Source organism: Pempheris klunzingeri, chromosome 18 (assembly GCF_042242105.1).
Source record: "Pempheris klunzingeri isolate RE-2024b chromosome 18, fPemKlu1.hap1, whole genome shotgun sequence".
NCBI classification, from domain to species: domain Eukaryota; kingdom Metazoa; phylum Chordata; class Actinopteri; order Acropomatiformes; family Pempheridae; genus Pempheris; species Pempheris klunzingeri.
This window is the reverse complement of record NC_092029.1, coordinates 7458216-7472069: the sequence shown is the minus strand read 5'-3', so window position 1 is coordinate 7472069 and position 13854 is coordinate 7458216. Positions and strand designations below refer to the sequence as shown.

The following is a 13854-nucleotide window of genomic DNA, read 5'->3' as shown; positions in this document are numbered from 1 at the left end:
AATATTTATGAGATTTGAGAATGCAGTGACAACAGACAGTAACTTGTCATTGTGCTATTCTAGGTTCAAACATCTTAGAGGTTCGTATATGGCTCCTCAGGCTCCTCAGATCTGCAGAGGAGAAGCTAAGTGAAACTTCATGAAAGCTTCAGCAACAGCACATGTTAGAGTTTGCCTGCCTTCCTTCTCTCAGCCCGCTAATCGTTTCCACTGGGTCCTGCAGGGCAACAACAAAGACTCCCAGAATTTGTATGCCAATCTGTTTTTCTTTTGATTGTGTCCTTAACTAAATTTACTTGTTTTTGCAAGCGCTGCTTTCATCTCTCTCAAAAGGGGCACTTAGCAGCTGACTTGCTTGTGACCAGCGACAGGCTTTGAAAGCAGAAGCACACCAGAGATTGCAAAATCAAGCAACGTGCGCAAACAACTTTTTCTGTTGCTTTTTAAATTCCTTTTGGTTATTAGGCTGTTTAATTCTATCCAGGAGGAAGCTATTGTGTGTTATTTCTTCAGCTTAATACCCATTCCGTATTAAAAGACAGGCTGACATTTTTTCTTAAAGTGTTTCTTAAACAATAGTCTCATGCCTACATGTACATTTAAAGAGTTACTCGATGCTGTTATCATTACTATCCCCACACTGGATGCAAAGCGATCCCTTTCTAATGCAATTTTCATACAAAAGAGAGGGGCTAAAATCCACAGTGCTTGCTCTGTGCAAAAATCGACAGTTCAGCATCTTCACCAGTCTGAGGTTGCCAAATTTAGCGGGTATTTTGCAAAGTTTCAGTCTTTTTAGTACAAAACTGCCTTTTTATGTGTCCCTAGACGGTGTGTCTTTGCTGAGCTGTGCTAAAGGGATAGTTGAGAGGAAATTTTGTACTAAAGATGAAGTTTGTTTGTTCTTTCCTCTCTTTATTTACCAGCTTTTCACTTTTCTCTGTTCGAGTCACTACATGTCTTAGCAAGACATGCCATAAATTGTTGGTTTCAGAATAAGTTGGGCTACTCAGAAATTACATTAATCTGCATATGAGTTGTCCTACATAAAGTAAGATAAAGTAAGTAAAGATCAAAATGCTTTTTGTACAGATTGGACTGTAGATTTTGTGGAATCTCTCTAGAAATGGATCTTTTCATGGTTATTAACAAGAGGAGGAATATTTAGTGAGTTGGTACAAAGTGTAAAATGATTTTTGGTTTTTTACTGATGTTTTTTCCAGGAAGGTCAAAACCCAGCCTTGCTCACAAAAAAAAAATGTGAAACAGTCTCCAAGGTTGGACTTGCTAAGATCATAGAACACTTTAATTTCCTATTGGTCGGTATTAGGCAGCTCACGCAGTGAACTGAGGAGAGCCATGTGTTGAAGCTTATCATGTTTGAAGAGAGGCAGGTACAGTGATCTGTGTTAATAACGCGGTGGTAAGAGCCGCTCAGCCAGCCAGCAGTTATGACTTGCCAGCATATTACCAGTGACATCACAGATCAGACTGCATTTGGCTCCGCTCAGCCTACTCTCATTAGAACAGACATCATACGGGAGACCCTGCTGGTCATATACACACTGCCCTTCAAGTCTGGTCAAAGAGCATCTGTAAGAGCCATACATACAATGCTTTATAGCTATTATCAAATAGCAACCAGTGATACTAAATAGTATTGAATAATAACATACTGTAGATGAGATGTTTTCTAAGGCTTCAGTAATACCACAAAACCAAATGAGTAAACAATCAAAGGAAATATCAAATATTCCATTTGATGTGTTTCAGGGTACGTCAGCCTCACAGTTCAGGGAGATGACTCTCACTGGACTCCAGTTTCAATGAACGTTCAGTGTTTTTTAGCCACAGTGTGTTCCAGTGGTGGCCTGTTTGTACTCCAGTCGTGGGATCTTTGGCTCTCATTGGTAATCTTATTTTAATCAGGATTTGCAGAAATACTTTAATTTGTTGCTGGCCGAAAGTCTCTTGGAGCTTCTTGGAGCATGAACAGAGCTGGAGCGTTAAATATTTCAATAAACAAGTAGATTTATAAATATTTCATGTGCAGAACGATTGATATGAACTGAAACTACTTTATGAAACATTAAAGGCCCTGTGTCCATCTGAACTATACAGATTCATTGGCTTTCTCGGAGCACTGCTTGTGCCATGGCCTCTTTAGCTGCATTTAAGCCAGAACACTGGAGAAATACATGCAACGCTGTCATGATTGTTAGTGCGTTCATACATCATGGGAGGAGGGAAATTTGTTTAATAGGAATCTGTTCACTCTCCCAGGCATTCTCCTCCCTTATCTCACCCTCAAGCTCCCCCGCCACTCCTTTCTCACCCAACACTGCTCTCTCTCACTGGGGTGGAGAAAGAAGAATACCACTGCGTAGGATTTCAAAGTGTGGAAGAAAAAAAAACACACACACAATCATGAGTGTGGGATGTGGCCAAGGGAAAAACTAATGTCTCTGCAGGGTTAGGGAGTAGTAGGAGAAGGGTTTATCTCCTGTCCTACCACATCTACGCCTTTCTGCAGAGGCGCAGCCCTGTAAAATTTGGCTTGCTGAATTTACTGCAGTACTGATTCACCCTGATAAAACACCATACTCTTTGCTAGTGTACAAATCCCAAACTTAATTATTATGAGCCAAAATGGAAATGAACTCAATTATAAAGATATTGCCACATATTTCCCCTTCAGTCTTCTTTGTATCTAATCAAATACATCTCTTTGTCTTTTACCAACATTTCCCAACTTTGTTTTGATACTGTAAGCAATTTGGAGTAAAAGAAAAGTCTGTGTATGTAAGAGGTAATAACAAATATAAAACAGTTTTATTTGCAAAACGATCTTACAGTGGTTCCTGACGAATGATAAATGGATTGTTTTGTACTGGTGAAAATCATACAGGATCTTTGATATCATCCATTGTCATTCTGTTGATTCAAAAACTGTAACTTTGGTATTTAAGATACAAATAAGATAAAGAAATAAGATCAAGCAAAGCCTTAGCTGAAGTACATTTTTTCCACTGGTGGATGTATATACTTTAAAGCTTAACTCCAGACTGAGTGAATCAGAACTCAAGAGCCTCATAAAAATTCATGTTTAGCAAATGTCACGCCTGCGGTTTGTAATATAGACTTTCTGTTGTAATATTGTATTCTCCAAATCAGTACATTTTCTTTATTGCGTAAAATTGACTGCCCCTTTTCACAAAATGAACACAAAATGGAAACATATACTGCACTGTCAAGTAAATGACACAACGTGTTTTATTATACTGCCACATGAATTTCAAGTACCATGTCAGAATCAAAACATAGTGCGGTAATCCTCTATTCGATGTAGTCATGGCACTTGTAGAGCCTGTTGATCCTGAGAATGTCGGTGACGGAGAGGCCATCTCTCTGTCCGATGGGAACAGAGGGGTCGGGGATGGGAATTATGGTTTCCTGTCCAAACTTTCCAAAGGCAGTTCTGCAGATTTGGGGAATTGGACAAATAATTGGATAATAATAGGATATGATTAGATTCAATATTGACTCATTTGATTTAGCGTAATGTTTTACCTTCCATAGTGCATTACAGACGTGTAGTCATATATAGTGTTGAGATTATTCGTGTCCTTCTTTTGGAAGTTGTAGACAAAATCTGGTGACAAAGAAAACATTAATTAATAGCTGGCATGCTAATATTTCAATCTGAAACAGTCTGTGCTAAACAATGCTGTTAGATTCTTACAGTCGATGATGTTGTCCCAGTTTACTCTGACGTACTGGTCACGGTCGCTGCGAGTGTGTTCGTGGTAGAAACCCAGAGTGTGCAGCAGTTCGTGCTGAATGATGCCGTGTCGTACACAGCCATACCTCTGCAGCGAAACCACCTGCTTGTCTCCAATGCGACCCAGCAAAGAGAAACAGCTAATGGTGTAGGGAGAGAAGGATAATTAGTGTGCAACATGCAACTTGACATTTAATTAATAAATGAATCAGCGACCCTGTGTGTATATGTTTTTCTTTTTTTTTTTTGGAGCTGGGAGTTGAGTTGTGGCTGTCAATCACACATCATAAAAACAGCTGACATGAAAGCAGTTTACTTTTCTCTTGTTTCATTTATTCTTCTACAGTTTGTGTTTCTTCTAAAGGGTTTCAAGGTAGAGAGGTGCCAGAGAGGCCTGACAAATGTTTGGGTAGCATTTTAACCAACTAAGGGGAAGCAGACTGGGTAGGTAGGTAAAAGCAAAAATGACCCTGCAAGATGCTGCATAGGACACTCACACTGAAATATAAACATAACACCTGATTCCAATTCCACTGGATTTGATCCGCAACATAAATCCACATTAAGGCCTGGACTGTTGTCAGTCCATCTATTGTATTGTATGCTTTCTTTTTAATGCCACTGTCGATGTGTCAGTGTATTAAGTAAGTACACCACTTATATTTCTGTGCTTTTTCCCTTCACACGCAGGAGTGGTTTAATTATTGACTTACCCATATCTCGGTTCAATGCTTAAGTACTCCTTCTGAGCTGCACGTGGAATAAAGCGAATGCAGGTCTTGGATGCAAACTCCTGCATGGAATCTAAAATCTGTTGCTTCTCACTGTCATCTACAATTAAGAATAGAAGTACCTCATCAGTGATGTATTCGATTCAGTATGTGAAAAAGATATCAATGTGCAGAATCCAGCGTCATTATAAAAAGTAAAACCTACCATATTTTTGGCTTATAAGGAAAGGGATTTCCACATTCCCGTTAGCAGACTTTGGCCACAGACAGGAATATGCTTTATTAAAACACTTCATAGCATTCCTGGTTCTTGGAATCAGCACGTCTCCTTCTAGCAGAAAATCACTAGATCCTTTTAGTAGAAAAGGAAATACTCGTTTCAATCTAACTGGCACAACATCAGTAAAATCAAAGCAGGTAATCACTGCGTTTGTTAAGAGGTTATGCTGTTATATATGATTTCTTTTATTGAATATAAAAAATCTGAGCTGATGTGAGAAACTAATGTTCTCTCGCTGTCCTTGTAATATCATGAATCATGAATAGTCACCATTGTTCATCCTCAGAATAGTTGTTGTGATGTCCTCCATGTCAGACTGAGTCACTAAGAGAGAGGAACGAGAGGAAAAAGAAGTAATGCAACTCAGTTTTCACAATGCCACACAGTGTTATGGCCGATGAATTGGGTCTGTTAGATGGCAGCAAGTAGAGGCACTTAGGTTTGGTCACTTGCCATCATCAGCACCATGATCCTTTGAGCAAAAAAAGAAAAATACAAATCATTGCATTAATTCTCATGCTTGAACTCAGTCTAATGCAACGCTCTGGACAAAGACAGACACAGATGGTGCGGGTAATGTTTCCTTCATTACATGCAGTACATACTGCAGCTGTTCTACACAATGTGTAGTGAGTTATTTCTTACCTTGCCATGGTGAGCGCTACAGAGGCCCACAAGCAGCAGAAAAAGAGAAATTGTTCTTCTGAGGTCCATTTTTGCCTGAAGGTGCGGATGCTTAAGATGTCGTTTCCGAGACTTCACTGGTGTCACTGAGGACTGATGCCAATGCCCAATTGGGGCCGACTTTCTGAGTATATACATGCTGTCGGGGTATGTCTGTGTACAAAGATTAGCAGTTGGGGTTCAATGGGCTCTGCCTTAGACACACAGCTGATGGGAGTGACCTGCCCACCTTGGCCCACTGTTACCACACTGGGATAATCTTATTCTGGGGGGATTACAGTGACCACAGGCTGCTGTCGGCTCACTTAGCATCACATTTCAGACAGCCTTTTTAACCAGCAGGGGGCCTGCGTATGAGAGCCAGGCCTGTCTCAAAGTTTTACTCCAAAAGTAAAAGATACAGATGTTTCTGTTAATATTTGCAGACTTTGAGGTAAATTGGTAATATAGCTTTTATTTGCAAATATATTGCAACTTTTTTTGACAGTTTCAAGAAAAAATGCCAAATGTGAGTATGTGCTGTTTTGTTTGTTACATGTACATTAAATATTTGGGGGTTTTGGGACGATGGCCAAACAAAAGAACAATGTCACTTTTAGCTTTGGGAAAATGTGATTTGTGAACTGAGGACAGTCAATTGATTCACACATTTTAATATAATTTTGCTGAAATTACTTGCATGAAAAAGTGACAAAAAACTATTTAGAATTTTTAAAAAATCAAGATTGTTTGTGTTTGCTGAGGAAGCTGCTCCACCACTCTAAACACCTCTGATTCCTCATGCTTCTGTGTTTGTGCTCTAGCCGTAGAATTATATTATGCCAAAGAGCAATTTATTTTGCTATTGATATCAGACCTTTCTTTCTGATCCATGTATGAGCACTCAACAACTTAATCACCTACAACAGCAGCGCTACAGATTCTTCTCTTGAAGAATAACTCCAGTATTTTTAAACCTGGGCCAATGTTTGTCACATATTATATGTAAAAATAGTGCCCAGGTTTCAAACTACAGGAGTTATCCTTTAATGAAAACCTTATTTTTCTATTAAACTAAACAGCCACTGTGGCCTTTACAACCCTTTAGATTCCACAAAGAGCTTTTTAGTTTACACTGGGTGTGACCTACGGTATTGTTGTGCTGCTCCATTAAAAATGTGTCGTTCCAAATAATAATAATGGCTCAATTAGTGACTGGCTATAAAGTCCTGGATTCATTATTGAGGTCCTGCTGCTGCTGCATCAGTGATGATCTCAGCTAGAAAGACCGGGTGTTCGCCACCAGACTGTGATGAGCAAAGAGCAGTCTTCTAAAAACTCAAAATTCAGAAATGGGTTGTTTAGAGAGATGAGTATTCAGATTTATTGGATGCCTTGCTAATAAATCATCAGCTTCCAGTGGATTGTTTACAAGAGAAGAGGGATGCTGTCTGGCTTCATGGCGCCATAAACAGTTTTAGGATCTGATTTCGCATGTCAAGGCCAGCAGCTTCAAATGGAGATTCCATCACAGCAACCTTTATATGATGCGGTTCTCCGCTGTACATCACAATAATGTGGCATTTATTATGAGGGAACAAAAATTGCACTCAGCATGTGTGTGTGCCTTAAAGAGAGATAGACTGCAGTTGCTGTATGTGTGAACTCCCTTGACTGCAAGCCCAGTAAATTCATATGGATTTGCACATTGTACAAAGTTTGCGTCATGCATTTTGCACATGCACACCTACACTATATGTGCCTGTGTGTGTGTGTATATATTTGTGGGTGCCTGTCCAATTTGGGTGATCCGCGTGGGTGCACAGGTAATCCAATTTGTGTTTTAGAGGCACAGCACAGCACGAGTAATGCTCAATGATGTATGACCCATCCATTCAGTTGAGCTTTATTCCTAATGCCTCTCCAACTGCAGGGGGAAGTAGATCTTATTCAATTGGATGTCAGTCTACAAAAAAAATATTTCTTTCTCATCTGCCCTTTGTTAGGCATAGAAGAAAAAGCTTCAGAGAACCATCTATATACTATATAATGTATAGTGTAATGCAAGTACAGTTTGCCCTTCCATACTCTTTCTTTCTGTTTTGGTGATCTCACTGGACTTAAACTTCAACTATGATCCAGCTTCTTTCAGCCACTTTCAAAGTCAGTAGGTAACAGCATTTATATTGTGCTTTATGTCTGTACTTCAACACATTCTTCACTGTTATATACAGTACAGCAATCATTCATCCTCTGTCATTATGCCCCATGGCTGCAGCCATGTTGACTTAAAAGCTTTTTCATTTGTGAAAAGCCAAAAATGTACTGATGTGCTTTGTTGTCACATATGACACATATGACACTTTCAGAGACACAAATTGTAGGAATATAATGGGAATGGCATGAATTACATTTTTTAAAAACAATATCATATGATGGTAAAATTGCTCGAATGTTGTCACCTACTAGCCATAGAAATCTTATTTCTTAGGTGCTTGAATAATAAGATCAAGTTGTAAATGTGGGACATAGTCAAACATAGCCACAAATGAGCAGCTTCTCCGTGTTAGGATTTGCAGCTTTTCGTTGTCTCATATGGTAGTGAACTGAATAAAGCTGGAACAATTAGCTGATTAATTGATTAGTCAATCAACAGAACATCAGGCAATGATCCATTAATCATTCAGCCATTTTCGAGCAAGTAAAAACATCCTCTGGTAATCCAGCTTCCACGATGTGTAAAAACTGCGTGTGACTGTTACGGTTAGACAACAAAAGACACTTGAAGACATCACATTCGGCCTTGGAAAATTCTAACGGGAAAATTACTCTGCAGTCAATTGATGATGAATATAATCCTGATTTACAACCCCGCACAAGATGTTAAATACACATCTGATCATTGTGACTTTAACGGTGTTATGAGATGCATTTGTGTGGTGGGAGGAAGTGGAGCAGATGGGAAGTTTTGGCACAACAAACACCAAAACACCAAACAGCAGTGATGCCATACCCTATTAGCCCTCGGCTGCACTAGAGTACATCTCAGTCTTTTTCTCTGACACTGCGTGGGCAGCCAAGGACAACAGTCAATGAGCAATATCAATTTACGTAATGGACTATTAAACAATGTGCTTAACATTTAGAATCACTGCACTGGTGTTCAGTGGGAGTGTGTGCCAGGAAGTCCGCTGCCGTGATAACCACCCTGTGAAATGAAACACATTAGCGTGCTCTGCTGCCTCTTACTCACTCCAGCTCCTTCTCCTCCTACAGTTGGTGTCCTCCCTGACACAGATGCCCTACTTACTCTCCCTTCGCTCGCCATTTGCTCCGCGTCTGACTACATGTCAGAATGACTATTAACCGTTTTGTGCGCTGCATTCATATCAAGCATTCCCTGGCGGTCCAAGCCGTTATGTATTTTTACAAGCAAGTCTTCAAATAAGCCAGATATTCTTCCTGTTATTTTCCCCACTTGCTCACTAATTTCTCACCTAGTTGAATGTCTGGCGGGTAACGAGCATTAGTAACTCACAATAATGGATTTGTTTGACTTTTCCTCAGATAAATTCTTTCTAAAAGTAACTCTGTCTGTCTCCCTCTGTCTCTCTTTCCTCTCTCTTTGTTTTCTATACCGAGTGTGTCTGAGGAGGTAAACATCTTGTTCCAGCTAATTGACATTCAGGCAAACAGGAACAAATATATTGAATATGAACGCTGTCTTAATTGGTGCGAATTACCACACTTGTAAGAGCCATGCGAATAGAAAATTAAATCAGGTGTATTATTGTAGTAATACAATTGATTAAACCACAATCGAGTTGCACAGTCCATTCAGGGAATAATTGTGTTTGATGGATGAGGTGTCAAGTGCTTTATGAGGTGGATTTTTGAAAAGTGAAAAGTCTTTGTACTTAGAAATAGCAGTCAGGTCATGAGGGAGAAAATATTAATTTCAAACTGTGGGCGGTGTTTTTTTTATCAACTTATTCAGATATGATATTTAAAGGTGTTATTTGAAATTTTTTGAGAAAAAATAATTTGTTTTATTGATTTAACTAAATTAACATATGTCTTGCTCAAGGATACCACAAAAACTTGTAGAGGGAGCTCATGTTGTTAGAAAAGCTTTTGCAAGTCCATTTCCCTACCTCCAGGCTACAGCCACTGGTATCAAGATGTTCTGTAAGCATTTCAGTGAAGTTTATATAATTATTTTAACTTGTAGAACATAATAACTGTAGTTTAAAGAGGCATCTAACATTGACAGAAAAGCTTGTTTTTGGTTATTATTCCTGTATCTTCTATAGACATCAATGCTGAAATCTTATTCTTACAAAATCTTACATTGTGCTCAAAATATAATATACTAAATAAAGGTATGTTAAGCTGCATTTTGTGTGTGGCGCTGTCGTCAGATGTTAGCGTGCTAATACACTAGATCGTGAACATGATACCCTCTAAACATCACCGTTGTCCATGGTCCAGCCTCTCTGAGCTGCTAGTGTCGCTGTAGATCTTATTAAGGCAAACACTGCTGCTGTGTTGATTTTAGAATAAACTGTGTTTTGAAGAACTGGGGATTGTAAATAACATGACAACAGCATGTATTAGTGTCCTGTTTCTACATGCAGAGCTTTAGCCCTGTACTGGGTTAACTGTGATTAAATGCAGTGTACTTCAGTCACACCCAGGCTAATAGTGGTGCTAATGAAGTTTGAGGTGATTTCTGTTTGTGTGTGCCTTATTGTATCAAATTACAAAGTGCAGGGCTCTTCTGTCTAGCCAGGTTTATGAGGAGGATTTTAACTTCTGGTTCACATTTTTGAATTTGGCAAATTATTTGGTGGGCAAAGTAATGGAGTATAAAAAGGCATTTTTGAATATCCACGTCTGTTCTTATGTCTTCTACAACACTTGTGCTATAATGGAGCGGCTCTTCAGGAGTTATTATTGTGTAAAGTGAAATTCCACTTTCACGAGACCTAAAATCATGTGAAATCAGCTTGTTTATTTTTGTCTTTAAGTGATCTTTCAAGAATGACTTTATTAATTTAGGAGGAAATACAATTTGGGTCATTTTGGTTAACACATAGCTTTTCTTCTTCTGTCTCTTCTTGTCCTCTGCTGCCTCTTTTACCTTCTTCTTTAAATTCCTCAGTCAGTGTATATGAGCTCACTTATTTAAGTTTTCACCCAAATACAGAAATTCCCCTGGTGAGGCTTTAGGCAATGCTATTTTTCATCTTCATAATTTTGCTTAGCTGTATTTAACATTACATGGAATAAGCACCCTTCATTTAACAAGACTCAGTGGAAAAATTCAAATTCATTAAATCTCAAAGACCCTCAGACCCAAATTAATTTGCACAAGTCTTTAACAGTTTGTGTTTGGTGATATTAAAGTACGTGCTTAGTCAATAGGTTTTGATTTTTGTAGGTGAAGTGCTGCAGTGTGGCTAACTTGAACTAAATAGGTTCCCAGGTCTGTGCTGCTGATGTTGAGAGACCTGTAGCCCTCATTTCCAAGAGCATAGCTCAGTGAGAGATCTCTAAAACCCATTTCCTGCCTGGCTTAGAATAATGAGGTGTTAGAGCCTGCTGGCAGGGCTTAACTGCACACCTCCCTGATGGAAAAGTTATGGATGGTATACAGTCACACACTCACACACACTCTCACAACACACTCAAAGACATGGACATATGCCCCCTGGAGGTGTTATGGATAGCTGCATATTGCAAAGCCAGCCAGCAGGCAGCACTGTCAGCCAGCCTGCGCTGTGGGCATTGATAGGACAATCAGTTCACTCTGGAGTTGCCACAGCCAATCATCAGACAGTTTCTTGGCGGGCAGCACCCAATCTTCAGAGGGTTGCCAGATACTCTATCCTCAGTGAGCTGTTGCTGGCTCACTACTAGCCAACCATAAAGAAAGCTGCTGCCTTGCTTCAGCCAATCGTGTGAGTGTTGGCCAGAGTTAGGCCTATCGACAGAGAACTGCTGCATGGTTACAGCCAATCTGGGCTTTATCCTTCCCTACAGATGTCCGATTAGTGTTGTTTAGGGAAATCAAACTGCCACAACAGGCCCACTATGCCAATGTGGCACTGTGAATGGAGGAACTGGTAGAATGGGATAGGAAAAACCCACAAAGGCTTACTTAACTGTAACACTGTGATACTCTGGCTGTCATACAGTGATAGTCTGTCAGTGACTGTGTCGCATTGTTGGTCGGCAAAGTATAGTTTCACACCTCAGCTTGATGACCTTTCTTAATAAGACCATGAAGTAGCCGGCGCTGCTTAACTGTGCAGGTCGTTTTTTAATGAGATTCTAAATTTGCCAGCATGTACTCGTAAAGGCCTCTAAGTTTATTCCTCATAAACCGGCCTGCGTGAGCCAAGGACGTGTTCAATGTTCTCTGGCTATGTTCGGTTTAATGGGCCTATAATAAATGCCTGTACCTTAAGTTGACATAGGCATTAGATCAGATGATGGTACGGAGGTTTTAGTACTACTCATGCTCTCTGTCTCTACTGTACACACTTTAAGATAAACTCAGAAGATGCTCTCTCTGTAGGTCTATGTAGCTTTTTTTTCTTTAACAATATTTTTTTGATTTTTAGATTATTTTTAATGTAATTAAAAACAGCTCTTAAGATGTTATTTTAGTTCATGGAGAAGCCTAAGAATGTTTTGAATTATATTCTTATCAGGAAGGAATTTTCCTATTGTCACTGCATCATATTAAGGTAAAAATCATACATATCAAGATTACTACAGACCTTTCTCACAGAAGGTATATTTATGATATATGTCATAGCAGCAAAGGCGTGTGTAATTAAAAACAGTAAGGACTGCATCGTATTTAGTTGTGCTAAATCCAGGCCCTGGTATTTTGCATTCTGGCTCACTGGCAGGGTTTACTGGGACACTTGGGACCGAACCTTAATTAACATTATTAGTTACACCTCTGCCTTTTCTGCTTAGATAAGTCAGCTGTGAAGAAGGTCTGTTACTCTACCTCAATGTAAAAAAAGTATTTTTCTGTCTCTGCTGGTGGACGTTCTGAAACAATATTACATAAACTATGATTACATTTCTTAAGAGAAAATGTGTTTGAGACACGTCCTTGCAGTTCTGAAAGGTTGTGTGCATGCCAGCAAACTCACAAGCATCTTACTGTATCTAAAGAAGACTGCACACACGAATGACAGTGAGGTGAAGAACAGGGTGCTTCAGGTTTACAACATGCTGAAACGCGCTATTAAAAAAACCCATTGTACTTCAACAGACTCTAAGCTGATGTTGTCAAATTGGTTGTTTTGTCCAACCTGCAATTCAAACAGTTTACTGCCATAGCAGACCATGAAAATCACCAGATATTAACATTTGAGTAGATGGAAACAGCAAATGTTTTCAATTAATTGATTATAATAAATGTTGCTGCTTAATTTTCTGTTGTGCTGCAGTAAAACTACTCATAGTAGAGCACACATGCAAAATGTTTGGGATTAAGTCTGCTGAGGCTCAGAGTGCTCGTGTTACATTTGGAAGAGCCCAGAGACAGTGAATCCAAGATGGTGGATTTGTTGCATCGAGTTACATGTATTCACATGCTGTGGTAGAATAAACCTTCACTGTTACATTAGCTAACCTCTGCCTGTTTGGTTTGGTTGGGTTGGTGCTTACATTATGTGTACGCAGCAGGCGGAGCTTTGTGTTTGTCTGTATGGCTAAAATAACAACTGCTGTATGCTTCAGCACAGAGACAGTACTATTACTGCACTGCTTCAAGCCAAACACCAGAGTGCAGAGTGTTTTCCCTCGTATGCTGTTAACTTCACATATTTGGTTTGGAGTAAAAACCAAGTATCTACAAATCGGATTAGAGTAATGCATCAGATGAAACCAGGCTCGCTCGTGTCATTTCCTCAAGATGGTTTGCATGACATAGAGCTTGCATGAACATAATGGATGCAGCTGTATGCAGTCAAGCTCCATAAACCCCTGCTGTGGAGTGCCGAGATGCGAAAGCAAAGATGAATCTGTCCTCTAAATCTCCCCACCTTCACCCCCCACAGTCATCTCTCTTTCCTCTCTTTCCATCTCAGCAGGGCTTGGCAGCTTCACACTGGCCTAATTTTAGAGTAACAAGGTATGTGTGTCGATGTGTGTGCACATGGGTATACAATTGTGAGTGTGCATGTCTGTTTTCTATAAATAGCACCCCTGAGAGCCACAGCTGTGCACGGGTTGTTTTGTGTTCTTATGGCGGTCAGTGTCCGCTGAACGATCGGACAAACTAACTCCTCTGCTGTGTTAATGAGGTATCTCAACTCAAGTGCCCAATTTTCATCAGTTTGTCCCCTTGTGTCACCTCACATACGTCTCTT

The 13854-nt window shown here is 39.7% G+C and overlaps 2 protein-coding genes across 3 annotated transcripts in view; one reads left to right on the top strand and one right to left on the bottom strand.

Annotated features, from left to right (window-relative positions):
* The window catches only part of LOC139218027 (MAM domain-containing glycosylphosphatidylinositol anchor protein 2-like), a 148673-nt gene that overhangs the window by 29214 nt on the left and 105605 nt on the right, over positions 1–13854 (top strand). The gene's annotated exons all lie outside the window — the stretch shown is intronic.
* On the bottom strand, positions 3337–5506 carry LOC139217515 (low choriolytic enzyme-like). Of its 2 annotated transcripts, XM_070848839.1 has the most exons (8): positions 5438–5506; positions 5246–5264; positions 5063–5116; positions 4718–4864; positions 4495–4612; positions 3743–3921; positions 3571–3652; positions 3337–3478 (listed from the first exon to the last, which is right to left on the bottom strand). In XM_070848839.1, exons 1-8 carry the CDS (start codon positions 5504–5506, stop codon positions 3337–3339), a joined length of 810 nt encoding a protein of 269 aa, XP_070704940.1. The 2 variants fall into 2 exon arrangements, with proteins under 2 accessions (XP_070704940.1, XP_070704941.1); XM_070848840.1 differs by lacking the exon at positions 5246–5264 and having other exon boundaries at positions 5063–5108; positions 5414–5506.